At 43.8% G+C, this 15,228-nt stretch overlaps 1 protein-coding gene across 1 annotated transcript; it reads left to right on the forward strand.

Moving 5' to 3' along the window:
* LOC139301688 (leukemia inhibitory factor receptor-like) lies at positions 1-11,038 on the forward strand. Its single transcript, XM_070925132.1, has 17 exons — positions 1-64; positions 2,702-2,853; positions 2,962-3,115; positions 3,185-3,490; positions 3,594-3,720; positions 4,821-4,957; positions 5,061-5,206; positions 6,131-6,284; positions 6,389-6,450; positions 6,991-7,210; positions 7,313-7,492; positions 7,591-7,692; positions 7,804-7,968; positions 9,240-9,365; positions 9,486-9,579; positions 9,676-9,739; positions 10,586-11,038. Exons 1-17 carry the CDS (start codon positions 1-3, stop codon positions 11,036-11,038), a joined length of 2,706 nt encoding a protein of 901 aa, XP_070781233.1.
* The last annotated feature ends 4,190 nt before the right edge of the window (positions 11,039-15,228 follow it).

Raw genomic sequence — 15,228 nt, forward strand, 5'->3', positions numbered from 1 at the left:
ATGATCCCGTGGTTGCTGCTGGTCCCCCTGCTCTGCGGGTGTGTCGTCCTTCAACTCCCGACAGGTACAAGAAGACAGTTCTTTTATTTAGTTTACACAGCTGTAAAGAGTATTAAGAGCATCTCTCTCAGCAGCCTGTTGGTAGTAAGAATAATAAAAAAATTAAAAAAAACAAACAAACACAGTTGTTGGTCCTCACAGTTGGTTTTAAACTTGCACTGATATGCCTATAGGCATATAGGCAAGACCTGAGCCAGGCCTAACTTTAAGCGTCATCGAAGAGCAAAGTTTTAAGCCTGCTCTTAACCAGGTCTGGACCTGGTTCCACGGGAGAGGAGTTCCCGTTCTGCTTCTGGAGCCTCCAGGAACCACGAGGTAACCCTGCGTTCTGGGAGCGCAGCTCTCCAGTGGGGTGATAAGGGGTACTATGAGCTGCCTGACCAGTGAGAGCTTTGTAGGAGAGGAGGAGGAGGAGGATTTTAAACTCTGTTCTTGATTTTTACAGGGAGCCAGTGCAGAGAAGCTAATGCAGGACAGAAATGTGATTTTCTCTTTTCCTGGTTCCTGTCGGTACACGTGCCGCAGCGTTCTGGATCAGCTGGAGAGTCTTCAGGGACTTGTTGGGACAGCCTGATAATAAGGAACTGCAGTAATCCAGCCTTGACGTGACAAATGCATGGACTAATTTTTCAGTTTGAGACAGGATCTTCCTGAGTTTTGCAATGTTACGGAGGTGAAAAAATGTTTTATGTGAGAGTTAAAAGGACATGTCCTGATCAAAGACCACTCTGAGATTCCTCACAGTGGCGCTGGAGGCCAGGGCAATGCCATCTAAAGTAAGAGCATCCTTAGATACCGTGTTTCTGAGGTGTTCTGGGCTGAGTTCAACATCAGATGATTGCAGATCATCCAGTTCTTTATGTCTTGGAGCTTAACTAACTATGTATGTATAACTATATATGGAACTAGGAAGAACGTTCCCCCCGACCGGGAATCGAACACGGGCCACGGCGGTGAGAGCGCCGAATCCTAACCACTAGACCACCAGGGAATTGACTCAGTCAGTCAATATAGAAAGCAATAGAATAGAAGAGAAATAGAAAGCAGGCAGTCAAGACGGTGTGCAAATGGACTGACAGGGAAGTGAAACTAAAAATGTAACTTTTATCTAATAATTGGAGGTCATTTTCAGATCAATCAGTGAAGTGTATGGACGGGAATACAGATATTAGCCGTGGCATCTCCTGCTTCAACATCCGAAAACGTCCTCCGATTGCACACTCTGGCCCCTTATCTTACTGCGGCTTCCATCTTCCATTTCATAATTTCTTATATAGTGCTTCGCCCAGTACTTGGTGTTCTACAAGGTCAGGCTGTCCTGGGTTTTCGTGGCCTCTCCTCTGTGTGTAACTTCGTAGGGGCCACAAGCGTACGGGTTTCCGTTACAGATCCCAAAAACAAAGCAAAACACACACAGGAGGTGGATCCTGAGCCGGACGCCCCGCTAAGCCTCCGTAAACCCAGAGGACGGGACGGGATGGTTGACCAAAGGGCAGAATTGAATTTGTGCTACTCAAGTGATTTCCAGTAGTAAGATCACTGGATCCAATGACTTACCCAATGGGTCTAATAAGAATGTGGGGCATCCACAGGGCCGGCCTAAGGCTGCATTCAGACCAAATCAGGCGATGCGGCGGTGTGGGAGCTCTGATCTCCTCCAGCCAACCGTATTTCGCATTTAAAACCAACGTATATATAAACGCTGGCATTGTTTTAAACACGCTATACTAAAGCTGTAAGCGGACATGAAGCCACTTCAAGGGTTCGTTAGTGTATATGCTGACGATTAGAACCTGTCCCATGGAGAAGTCAATGATTGGTAACATAGTATGGCATGGCTGCAATCATTTTTCATTTCCAATAGGTATTTGTAAGCACATAAAGACTCCATTAATAAATGCAATAAACAAATACAGTGGAAATGATAGATCTTCACGTGAAGACACATCTTACATGATTACAGCTCTGTTATATTGTCAGTCATTTAGTATCTGTTTGTACACTAGTTACTGATGCTTCAGAGTGTTTGTTGTGGACTAGTACTTTAACAAACACTTAAAATGTCTTCATATCTGCTTACAAATACTTCATAGTATGTTATAGTGTGTTATGAGCCATTCATTAAAGCTACTGTCAGCAATATTATTGAATTTTGGTTGAAATAACAAATTGTGACCACTGCATGTCACTAACAATATTTAATTGAGGGGCTCCTTAAAAAAAAAATGTGTGTCTGTGAGCACCCGCCCCCCTTTGTATTTAGTCTTTTTAAAAAACTGGACCAGGTCTGAATCAAACAACCAATCCAATACAGAAGGTGGAACCTTCTGTAGAAGTCGATGTGATTGGCCAGTTCTGTGCTAGCTAACCCTGATTGGTTGTTTGATTCAGGCCAGATCCACACTGAATACAAAGGGGGCCGGGTGTTCACAGACACACATTTTTTTAAAGGCCCCCCGTCCAATTAGACATTGTTAGTGGCATGCAATGGTCAAAATGAGTTATTTCAACAAAAATTATAATTCAATAATACTAAGCCATCAGGACCGCTGTACTGTCGACGATGTCCTCACCGCCGTTTGTCTCTTTGCTTCTCGGGATAAGGCAAGTCCTTTAAAATGTGCTGATCCTTTTTCCTCAGGTGTCTCGGGTTGCGGACCTCAGAACCTGACACTCGCCACTTCTGAACAGATGATCCTGGTAACATGGGAGGACGACCCTTCGTGCTCCGCCGTACGCGACGCGCTGGTCTATGAGCTGGCGGCCCTCGTAGCAGACAAGCGAGTGCACGATGCAAGTGTTCTTTTCATTTGTGGTACACCAGACATTGCCGACTTCCATAACGATAACCTCAGCTTCTGAGTAAACGCACCTCTGATGTGCTTGTGAAAATGCTTTTAGGAGGAAGTTACTGTGACGCCTGACCAGATAGGATCCACGCACTCCTGGAACTGGACCTCCTATTTGGCGTTGGAGTGCGCTTCCCATTCAGTCAGGCTCAGGTCCCTATACAAAAACCACACCAGCCCATGGAAACAAGAACAGCTTCTTCCTGGTTAATGTTCACCTTACGTGTTTTAATCATCAAAAACATTCAAGCTGACCTTCTCACGCACTCCTTCAGATGCTTATTATTATTATTGTGCTTTTGCAGGGATAGAAAACTCAAAGGTGCCAGAGGTCTTTCCACGGGACAAAGTGTTTGAGGTTGGCAGTACAGTCACCTTCTGCTGCGTTCTGCCGGTGGGGAAAAGTCTGGACAAAATGTATCTGAGCGGTGGGTATGATGGTGCCAATATGAACACCAGCAGGATCAGCAATCGGACGTATGCCTTGACCGTCCACCTGAGCAGGGAACCCCAACACAGTTGCACTCATGTAAAATGTCAAACAGAGACATCTGACAACGGGGCTTGCGCTTATATCGGCTGTAAGTATGACTCATTATTGTGCTGAATTTTTGTTTGTTTTTAGAGGTTTAAATATGTCTTGTTAATAAATGCTTTTATTTTTTTATACTTGCCATGACTCAGACCCACCTGGAGACAGGGATCTTCAGTGTGAAACCCGAGATCTGGAATCAGTCGATTGTCACTGGACAGTAGGAATAAAGACACACCTACGCAACAAGAGAGCAACAGTTTATCAGCTACTTGGACGGTAAAAAAACCCAAAAGTACTTATTTGATTTAGCGCTGCACTCCTCCTGCACGTTGTTGGACTCATGGTGGTCAGTTCAGTCAGAGATTCAGGTGTGTTATGCTAGTAGTGGCTAATGTAGCTTGGAGCCTTTAGCCACAGAGGTCTGGCCAGCCTGCTTATTTCGAACGTCCACATTTTCTAACTTCATTTTCAAACTTGCAGTCTTCAACCGATGCCGACATTTATCAGACAGTAAAGGCTTTATACTGCTTTTAAGACATACGCAATAGAACTCCCCAACACCTGGAAACAAGAGTTCCCTTTCAATGTTGAAATCTAAATACCACAGAATTTAAAGCGTTGAAATATTTTACTTTGAAAACCATCTATCTGATTTTAAGTGGTTTGTCCTGTTTTAAATGCCCAGGTTTGTTTTATATTTATATCAAGTTGTGAAACTTCCAAAACGTCATTTTAAGTTTAAAATTCAGATTAAAAAAAAGAAAAAGATATTCAAAGCAAGACAAAGAGTCTCCCAGCCATGCCGGTTGCTCTGTGAGGCTGTGGTGACATCAGCATGCTAACATTGCTCACAATGACAATGCTAACATGCTTATGTTTAGCAGTTATGACATGTCTCCATGTTCATCTTCAGTTTAGCGTGTTAGCATCCTAACATTTGCTAATATCCATCCGATAGTTTCTGAGATATGTCACTCTGGACCAAAGTGGCGGACCAACATTGCCATCCCTAGAGGCAGAGCGTCTAAAACGTCCCAAATTCCCAAGTTAAGCTTAAACAAGAATTAGCTATGGACCCTAAACGTAACCTGATCAGACCTTTGCCCTATCAGGTTACAGTTTTATCAGTCACATGATCCAAGACGAGAGAGGTTCTGATGAGTGACTGGAAAACCTTAGATACATCTGAATCAGTAAACTAGAAAACGAAAGAATAACTGTAAACGTACGTCGTGAAATGACCCTCTCAAATTTCAAATGTATGGCCTTCCTTTGCTTTCGTAGTGGCGGTGTGGTCCCGGTTGCCTGCATGTTTGTGTTATTGGAAATAATGAAGCAATGTCTGTCATGCATCAAACTCAACGTTTGCATTTCAGTCCGTGTGTAAATGGGTCCGAGGGGAGATGCTCTCAAAAAGTGCAAGTGGATGTCGGTGAGAGGACGTGGACATTAACAGCCCAAAATGAGCTCGGGAAGGTGGAGCTCCCGGACATTGCGGACCTGACTAAAAGAGGTACACATTTATAAAAAATGAGCATTTCGCGTGGCGACGTGCTCCCGTGGCCCGTCGACGTGTCTTTTTAATCATTCAATTCTTTATTCGTCTTTTCTCTCAGTGCACATGTTTGCTCCAGAGGGAGTGAAGGCTTCGACTGTGAATGCCAGAGATGTCAGCCTGAAGTGGGGGTGGAGGGTGCAGCGGTACACTAATCTCAACATAACATGCCAAGTGAATGTCAGCCACGGAGACACAAGTACCACGGTGAGTTGACGAAAGGAGGAGGTTGAGACATTAGCAAGGTTTTTAAAGTAAGAGCCTTTTCTGAACTACACTAGCATCATTCGTACGTCATCGCACCTCAGGTATAGACCCCTTTTCTGTTAGTGAACATTATGACCTCTTTTTTTGTGGGCGGAGCTTAGGTGGAGGCTGATGCTAGCTAGCAAGTTTTGTTAGCTTGTTTCTCTGAATGCTCACTCACACCACTTTATGCCAACGTGATAGAGAAACCAAGTGTGTGCAGTAAAAAGATACCGAGGGCGTGTAAGTCTTTACATGCCTGTAACTATGCCCTGAATGGTCACGTAGGCCCACAAGACTTGAAATGCAAAAGATTTAACAGACGAGTTTTGTCTCTGGCCGTACAGCTAGCTAACAAAGTTAGCTAATGCGCTAAAAGAGTTAGCGTAACGAGAGAAATCGCCTATTCCTCAGAGTTTCCCAAGACTCTATTTAACCTTACGTGATACGTAAGTGTGAGCAAACAAACACGGGCATTTTAGTCGATGGCCTCAGTCCAATATTATCCATAGTTGATTTTTTTTGGACTGTGGCAGTGGCAGCTCATATGTGATAAAATTTCAATTTGGAGCCATGACTCCTTCGATTCTGGCACCCAGCGGCGCAGCACGATGATGTTTTTCGGGAGGTTATGTAGCCTGCTACTCGGAGGTGATTCGTGTTTGCTAACGCCATGACGAAATCACGACGTCCCGCACTAAAAGGGGTCTATACACATCTAGCTTAATGCCTTACATTACGTTACTACCTCGCACATTGCACATATTCTTTACACCTCATACTGTACCCTGGTCAATATTTTGCACATTCTCCTCAGATTTATAATTAATTATAATGATATATGATTTACAATAAACCGGATTCTTGCCCATGTTGTGTTTCCAGAGTGAACACTTTGGGGTTGGCCTCAAATTTGCGGTTTTGAATGACTTGATACCAAATTGGACATATAACGTGACAGTACGATGTGGAACAACGCAGCATTTGTGGAAATGGAGTGACTGGAGCTCGAGCGGCAAATTCCGCACAAGGGGTGATGGTAAGTATTGGGGGGGGGGGGGGGGGAGCAAACAACAAACCTTTAAAACAATATGGGCACGTTTGTAGATACCTGCATTTGCATTTTGTCTCGTTGTCCCACAGTTCCAGATGCTCTTGATGTGTGGATGCACGTGATGGATGACCAAATTATAATCGCTTGGAAAGTAAGTCAGATGAGTTGGTACCACTTTCTAATAAGCTGCTCTTTATAAAGTCTTCATTAGTTGTCATGAATGGCTTCATTCATAGGTAGTAAATCCTTCACTAATACCTAATAGGTCAGATATAAGTTGTTAATAGGCACATTTGAAGTTGCCAGGTTGTGAAAAATCTCTCTGGGTAATAAAGGTCTTTTTAGCTCCTTAGTTCATCAGGTGGAGTCACTCCCAACGGACTGACTGACCTTCTGGAAAAGTGCTGCAGAGCATCTGGACCAAAATCCATTTATCAACTTATTGATATTTACAGTTACTATTAACACATTCATGTTTATAATTGCGGACCCCTTACTGACTTTTGCTGTTGACTTGTTAGAAAGTGAGAAACCAGCAACTCTTATTATTAAGGACTTACTAACATTTATAGCTGCTGACTTGATGGCTTGCTAGAAAGTGACTTCATTAATACCTAAGCTTATGATGAGGGCATGATCTCCATACACGTGCTTTGCCAGGTAAGATAAAGTCCTGATGTCCTCTCTGCAGATGCCACTGGCCAACCAGAGTCATGGAAACATCCTGGACTATGAAGTGACCTGGACAAGGACCGCAGAGGGAGAACGACAAAACAGGACCACCGTGGCTAACGCCAAGCACAGTCTTCCCCTCAGTCGAGACCGTTTATCACCTATCGTCACAGTTACCGCTAGGAATATAAACGGCAGCTCATCCCCATCGAGCATCACCATCCCCAGCCTCCATCCAGGTACGAAGCTTCCAGAGGTGCGCATTTTACGGTTAGGGAATTCAGGCTGGAAACCTGCTTTGGCATTCGGTTGTTGAGTCGTGTTACTGTCCTCGTTTTCAGACGGAACCCGAGTGAACACTTCTCGGATCATTGGCAGCAAGGGTAGCTTCGACCTGTCCTGGTCTGCCAGTCCTACAGCCAGCTGCGGCTACGTAGTGGACTGGTGTCCTACCTCGGGGCACTGCAGTGTGGAGTGGCTGAAAGTTCCTCCCAATGAAACTAAAGCCCGTATATTTTCAGGTAAGTCTCATTCTTTGCCCACAAAACAGTTCTGCTACACCTATGTGACATGACATTTCCTTGTGTTACAATACATCCCTCTTGTCATTTCCTCCCAGAAAACTTAAGCGACGGAGTGAGGTACTCGTTGTCCATATTTGCCTGCACCCAGGGAGCTCCAGTGCTACTAGACAGACGAGAGGGCTACGTCAGCGAGAAAAGTAAGACTGAATCGTTTGACTTTCCTGCGGCGCACCGTTTGCTCAACAAATGTGTCAGTACCGTGAAAAACATAAACCAACGGTGTTTCTCCGATGTTTTCGCTTTGCCAGGAATAGAAGACGGCCTGTTTAAATCATTGAAGTGGAAGCAGTCCTATTCAGATGTTGAGGTATCGTGGGACCGCATACCTCTAGGAGAACAGAGTGCTTTCATCCAAGGCTACGTTCTGTATATTTTGGACAACAACAGCAATGTAGACGTCAATGTGAGCGAAGGTATTGTGACTTCCAGTTCTTTACTGATGACAAATGATGTGAATGTGACTGCTGTGGAAGGATACAGACTCACTCTCACCCTCTGAACCTGCTAGCATACATAAGTAAAACCAGGACTCTAGTGGTTTAACATTATCACCTTGCTGCAGTGATGTAGCGGTGTACCCTTAGGGGGAGTGTCAGTACACCGTGACGTCACTGTTGGGTGTGGTTAAAGGTGTAACAAGACATGAAACTTGCTTTTCATCCTGGTTAAGTTACTTATAAAAGTTCATTTAATGAAAACCAACTGTGCGACCTATGTGATAATAAGTGAAGTGTTGTCGCAGCTTGTCCCGTAAGAACAGGAACGATGGTGGTCGGTCAATGAATCCAGTTCACAAAACACACACACACACACACTCATTGACATGCCACTCATTTATTAGCCGATAGTGTAGGATATGCCAACGTGAATGTGGTTACTGCAATAAGAACATGTACAAACATTAATAATATGCAATAGAAAGAAACATCTGGTCTGTGCCTGGAGCAGAGATACCATATAAGGACATCCGTGCCTCTCTGACATCAGATAGACCCGGCGGTTGAAAAAACTGAAACGGAGCGTTCAGAGCAGTCTGAAGCCTGAAGCTTTTGGCTCACAGGGATTACTTTTACATACGTTTACCTCATTATTTGGCAACTTTGGCAATGTTTAGTATGAATATCCGACATTGTAAAATTATATATGTGACGGATAACAAGGAAACGCACAATAGGTCCTCTTTAGCCATGTGGTTATTATTGTAACCATGGCGACGGCGGTTCCCTAACCTTAGCTATGTAGTAATTCCAACCCAAACCATGATCTTTCCAGAACCCTAATCAAGTTGTGTTTGTACCTAAAACCGTAACGAAAACTGTAACCAGTGTATTTTCCAACAATGATTTGTAACAGTTTGAAGGCACAGATGAATCATGAGCGGGATTTTCCTAAAAAATGACTGTGTAGCCCACGGCCAATAACTATAACCCATCCTGCCAGCACCCATTCAGTGAATGGAGGCTGCTGTGTAAACAGATAATGAATGACAATACAATAAATAGACACTCATTATAGTGTGTTCTAAACCATTTATGAAATGTTTGTATACTGAGTATGTAGTAAATGTTAAATATGGGGACCTAAAGTAAAGTGTGTACTTAGTGGACTCTTGAGTGTTAAACTGTGACCTTGAAGGTTCTTCAGGATGTTTATTAGTAACGGCAACCTCTTTCTCTTGGTTCAGACCCCGAGGCCACCAGCCTGACAGCAAGAAACCTTAAAATCGGCACCTACACATTCACGGTGAAGGCGCGGACCGCACTTGGAGAATGCGGCACTTCGTCCATCACTGCCACCTTGAATTCACAGAGTATGTTGCTTCTTGTCCCTTTTGGTACATTATTTCTGCTTTGCGTAGAGATCCATTTTCTTCCAAATCATTGCATTTGTTACTTTATTTGATTCACTCCTGTTCTCCCTTGCTTACCAGCTGATGACTTGATCAAGGCGGTCGTGGTTTCCCTGGTCATCACTTTTTGTCTCCTTTCCTTCATCACTATCCTTTGCTACAGACACTGGACATGGTGAGCAAGTCAGCACATTGGTTTTGCGCTATCGTTGCCTCTGGCGTTGCCATGTCTCGTTTAAGATGTCTTTTCATGCATTCCCATATCCAACAGTATCAAACAGAAGGTCTATCCTCCCATCCCGAAGCCAGTGTTGGACAAGTGGTTGACATCACCGGTAGGTTCTCGCAGTCGCATGTCTTAAAGGGGCACTCCACTCATTTTACACTGTGAAAACAGTTTGTACAGTGTCTTCTGTGGCTATGCAGGGAGTTTTGAAAAGTCTGAGGAAAACAACCCGGATGATGGGCTCGAGACTTAACGGTTTTTGACAGAAAGCCTGCGTAAGAAACTGAAGTTTGAAAGACATGGGCATTATGGGAAGTGTAGGTTCCAGGGTTTTTGGGACCTGACCGATACTAGAGAAGAGAAAGTCAGACTATCTCTGCTTCTGATTTTGACCATTCTTTTTAGCCATGTTAGCGGTGCGGCTCTCTTGATGGCAATGCCGGTCTGTTGGTCCACCACTTTGGTCCTCGACTGAAATATCTCAACAATTGTTGGATGGGATTGCCATGAGATTTTGTACAAACGTTGATGGCCCTCAGAGGATGAATGCTAATGGCTTTGGCGGTCCCGTGGCTTTTCATCCAGTGCCACTATGAGGTTGACACTTGGTGGTTTTGAGTGAAATGTCTCAACAAATAGATTCCTTGAAATTTGGTTCACATACTCATGTCCCCCTCAGGATGATCTGTAATAATTTTGTTGATCCTCTGGCTTTTCATCTTCAAAATTTCAATTCAACCAATAGTCCTACTTTGGTTTGTTACCAAATGCTAACGCTAGCATTTGACTCAAAGCTCCACTGTGCCTTAGCAGCATCACAGAGCTGCTAGCCTGGCTGTTGACTTTTAGTCTTATCTTGTGAGTCCCCCCCAATGAAAATAAAGTTGTTTTCCTACTATGGTGCATCATTGGTTCACTGCACACCCAGCTACCGCCCATCTTTTCTGTTTTCCAGGGTGAACACAATTGCCGTCCTCTTCCCGTGGATCAGGGTCCTCACAGTCAAGCAGATATCACTGATGTTCCGGAACTGATTTGTATCACAGGAGCACTAGTGAATGGACATGTCAGCCAGGAGAACACGCCAAAGGATTACTACAGCCAGCCCCTGAAAAAGCGCACCCCACCACCCCTCACTCTACCCACTACAGCCATCCCATCTCCGTCAGGGTTACCATTAAGTGTATTTCCTAACCCGTCATACAACCTGATAATGCAGGCTGAGTATCAGCAATCCAACCCAGGTCCTGAGCGTCACGAGGGAACACCTTTAGAGAGAAGCTCCAGTGGATACCAGGCTCAGAGTAACACAGAGGCCTCCACCATAAACCAGACAGAAGAGGATCCAGAGAGTCCTATGTCTTGTGTTTCCACTTACATTTTGTTACCACAGTCACCTTCCAAATAGCTGCTGCATGCACAGCTCCAAATTCTCGATTGGATTGAGATCTGAGGCCTGTACTATTACGAAGCAAGTTCTACGTACCCAGATACCCTTCCGCTATCTGGCTTCACTAAGACTAACAACCGCGATCCCGCTAAGCGGTTACACGACGTAAGATGATATCGGTATACAAAAGCACAACGAAATGGCTTTGACATACGGCTCGAGAAGCTAACACACATAAGCCATTCTCTCTGACCAGAATCTACATCTCTCATACAAAACACCGTCAGGGAAAGCCAAAGGGCTTTGCCGGTCTCTTAACACTCCCTAAGAGACCCTCTCACAATCCGCACCGAGCTCCACAGGATCTTCTATGATTGGTGATGCCATTTTTCCAAGAGAATTGATTGGTCAGTAGGCGGTGCTTTTATACGAGTTGAGCTGTTGTCTGGAACAGGTGTGCAGCATAAGTTACCATGGCGATGTACCCCCGTGAACCACCACCCTGGGTTTTCAGGGTTGACCCTGAAGTTACCTCTCTAACCCCAAATCCCGCTTCGTAGTACAGGCCTCTGGTCTCTTGACTCTTCCACTCCCAGACATTAATTGTTGTTTTAAGCCTGTGTAGCTTTAGCTTCATGCTTGTGCTCATTGTTCTCCTTGAAAACAAAACTTGGCAACTGTCTTGCAGACTGCATCAAGTTTTTCCTGGATTTTGCTGCATTAACGTTACCCCCACAAGCCTTCCAGGGCCTGCTGCAGAGAAGTAACCCGATTGCATGATGCTACTGCCACCATGGCTCACGCTGGGGATGCTATGTCATGACGCTAGTTGTTATGTTTGATTTTCTTTTTGTTTTGGCACTTTTGCAAGAAACGGGGGAGGTAGGGTACGACATGCCACAAAGTAGGTAAGAAGGTATCAAGCTATGGACGGTGGGGTTTAGTTCCACGCACCCTAATGTTTTGGCTATCAAGACACTCATGTGGATATGTTTAAGAGTGGCTTTCTCTTTCTCTTCTCCCATAAAGCTGTGACTGGTGGGGTGGCCCAGTAGCCCACCTGGTTTAGCGCATATCATTAAGGCTGAGTCCTTACCGCAGCGCCCCAGGTTCGATCCCAGAAACAACAAAAAGGTACACAAGCTTACGGAATGGTGAGGCAAGTAAAGGTCCAAATCCAGAGAAAGCAGTCCAAACAGGCCAAAAACACATCTAACGGGGAGCAGGCAAGGATAAAAATAAAAAAAATCCAATAAATGGGCAAGGTCCAGGAAAATAAATCAAAGATCACAGGGTACAAAGATGAACATGTAATGTTCTTTTGTCTTCATGGTGGAGGTTTTTGCCGTGATACCGACCCACCAAAAGCTGTCCATTCCAGAGACCAGTGTATTTATACCGCAGATACAGATGTATTTATGCTACAATCAACTGAAACCTCTTGACTACAGACTACAGTGATCTCCGTTTAACTTGTCTTCTGAAACCGGTTGGCTGCACCAGTGATGATTTAGGTGTGTCCTATTAAAGGTGAATACTTGCAAACATTTTTGTGTTTTGTAATTGCAGTTCATTTCGATAACTTTGCAGAGATATGTTTAAACTGTGCCATTAAAGGGACTTTTGCAATGTTGTAAAATAACAAAACACAAAAACGTTCAAGGTGGGGGTGAATACTTTTTATAGGGAAAGTATTTTAGATGATATGGGCCAAGCCATACCTTTGTGAATGCAATATAGTCCATTATTCCACATTAAGTTACATCCTGACTGATGAATCATTCATTCACTCCAGTAAAATCTCTGTTTCTTTAAATCCCGCCATTTTCCTGAGAAGGTCTTCACTGGACCATCAGCTGGTTTATCTTTGTTCCTGAAACAGGAAGCAGGTGCATTTATCTGATATTCATTAGGTATCATGAAGAATAATGTGACAAACTGTGCTGTTGTCATTCCCTGTAGTGAGCACTAGAGGGAGGCAGCGCTACATTACTGTTGAGAGGATCCTGTGTGGACTGAGACTGAACTGTTGCATAGTATCGGGTTAAGTACTGTACTTCAGTGCAATTTTGAGGTACTTGTATTTGACTTGTGTATTTCCATTTTATGCTACTTTATACTACTCCGCTACATCTCATAGGCAAGTATTTTACTCTTTACTCCACTACATTTGTTTGCAGGCACAAGTCGCCAGTGGTTCCTAATCTTTTGGACTTGTGGGCCCCTACAAAAAAAAAACTGTGTCTAGTTGAGGCCTCTTGTCATGTTTCAGATGTCTATGAGTTGCTCATTTCAAGAATCATTTCTCTAATTTTCCCCTCTAAACCTCTTTAGAGGGAAAATAACATAGTGATAACACGTCAGGTCAGTATTTTACAAAAACACTATAATAATACCAAGATAATGCCATGGCTCTACTAAAGACTATATGGAAATAACATACATGTGATAACAATATGTAATAAATTATTTGTAAACCTCTCGCCAGTTTTTCATTTTGGTTTCTCTTTATTCTTATTTTCTTCATTTCCCTGTCCTACATCATCTTTAATCTCTGCCATTAACCTACATCGTTATTAATCATCTTATTATGTATGAATATATTGTGTTGACCTTGCTACCGAGCTTCATATATTATGAAGACATAACACTATGTAATATGTCTATTTTATTTATGAAATACATTGCGAGAGGTAGTTTTACATCAATATACATACATTTGTGTTGGTGGCTAAAAGAAAGCTAACTAACACCCGTTGAATGTAACGTTTGTTGAATGTAGCAAATGTTAGCTGCATTTGTCGAGCAAAGCTAGCACCGCAAAGTCTGAGGTATAAGTCACAGTGGACTTTGCTGTAACACAACTGGCTTATAATGTAACATTTTATGTTGACCTTGCTGCCGAGCTATATATATTATGAAGACACAACAGTAGGGAAGGAAATTTACTATTACAGAAGAAACCCTTAGTTAGTTGTAGGCTTACATGTAACCTAGATGTATGGACTGGGGGACTATTTTCAGCGGCGGATTGATCCACATTTGATGCTCCAGTGGGTATTTGAGGGCGGCAGGGCAGCATGTGTGGGATTAAGTCAAAATAAACTACAGCGTGTGTGTTCATGTCACCCAGTGCAACAGTGTGGCCCATTGACGGTCTCACGAGTACTAAGACAAGACAACCTATCCTTAACTCCAGGTTTACATGATGTTTCTCCTTGTTCAGGCGTTATTTCATACAGTCATACAGAAGCCTGAACGGTGTTGCTTGTTTGGTATTTGGAACACGTGCAGATTACAATGACTTTCTGTTTGGATGTCTCGGATTTAAAGTGGTTTCAAGTATGAGGAGTTAACTCTCAGTCTCCTCTTTATCTCTTCTCCTCTGGTCTCTCTCTCTCTCTCTCTGTCTCTCTCTCTCTCTGTCTGTCTGTCTCTTGCACAGTATGATGTCATCACGCCTGTTTGTTCAGATGATGTCATCGCGGCCTGATAACTTTCAGATGTGTGTGAGAGAGAGAGAGAGAGACATTTTTTTTCCATTACAGTCATCGTGCCTCAAACAGCCAAAATAACCTCAGAGTGAAGTCAGTTTCACTCTGAACAGTATCGGCTGTGTGAAACGGACCCACTTCCCGGCAACCGGCCAGGACCCCGAGGAAGTCACTGCACCCGGCCAAGAAATAGTCCCGCACCTAACTCTCCCCATAACACCACAGTTAGTCTCCTATGCACTCCGGTTTGATAGCAGGACTGCAGACGGTTTTGTTTGGTTAAAAGCTTTTGGTCCAGAACATTTACTCTGAGGACGTCACAAATTCACATGTCACATTTCATCGATATTAAAAAAAAAAAAAAGGATGCCGAAGTGAAGTGAAACAATGTGTGCTTTTAATTTCATGATTGTTGTTTTGTACAGTTGTTTTTTTTTCCCCTCCAACAGGTGCTAATGGACAACTGCGTTCAACTGTTCAACCATGAACACATCTGCTGTAATTGTGTGTGTGTGTGTGTGTGTGTGTTGGCTGCTCCACCTACAGTAAGAACTGTAATTACTTCGCCCTGCCACAGTAAACACTATGATCTGTCTTTACCCGCCCCCCCCCCCCCCCCCCCCCCCCCCACCACCACACACACACCAGCCACCGTTGACCCCTCACTGAATAGTGCACTCGTTAGCTTGTGGACTATTGCACTAGCTACTAGCG

The sequence above is a fragment of the Enoplosus armatus genome, chromosome 18, assembly GCF_043641665.1.
Source record: "Enoplosus armatus isolate fEnoArm2 chromosome 18, fEnoArm2.hap1, whole genome shotgun sequence".
In the NCBI taxonomy this organism is placed as follows: domain Eukaryota; kingdom Metazoa; phylum Chordata; class Actinopteri; order Centrarchiformes; family Enoplosidae; genus Enoplosus; species Enoplosus armatus.

What these genes read in the sequence shown, in the direction of transcription:
- LOC139301688 (XM_070925132.1), top strand. Translation starts at nt 1, where the DNA reads ATGATCCCGTGGTTGCTGCTGGTCCCCCTGCTCTGCGGGTGTGTCGTC. An exon ending in TGCGGACCTGACTAAAAGAG is followed by an intron (nt 4,958 to 5,060) that starts GTACACATTTAT and finishes CTTTTCTCTCAG; the next exon opens with TGCACATGTTTGCTCCAGAG. An exon ending in AAATTATAATCGCTTGGAAA is followed by an intron (nt 6,451 to 6,990) that starts GTAAGTCAGATG and finishes TCCTCTCTGCAG; the next exon opens with ATGCCACTGGCCAACCAGAG.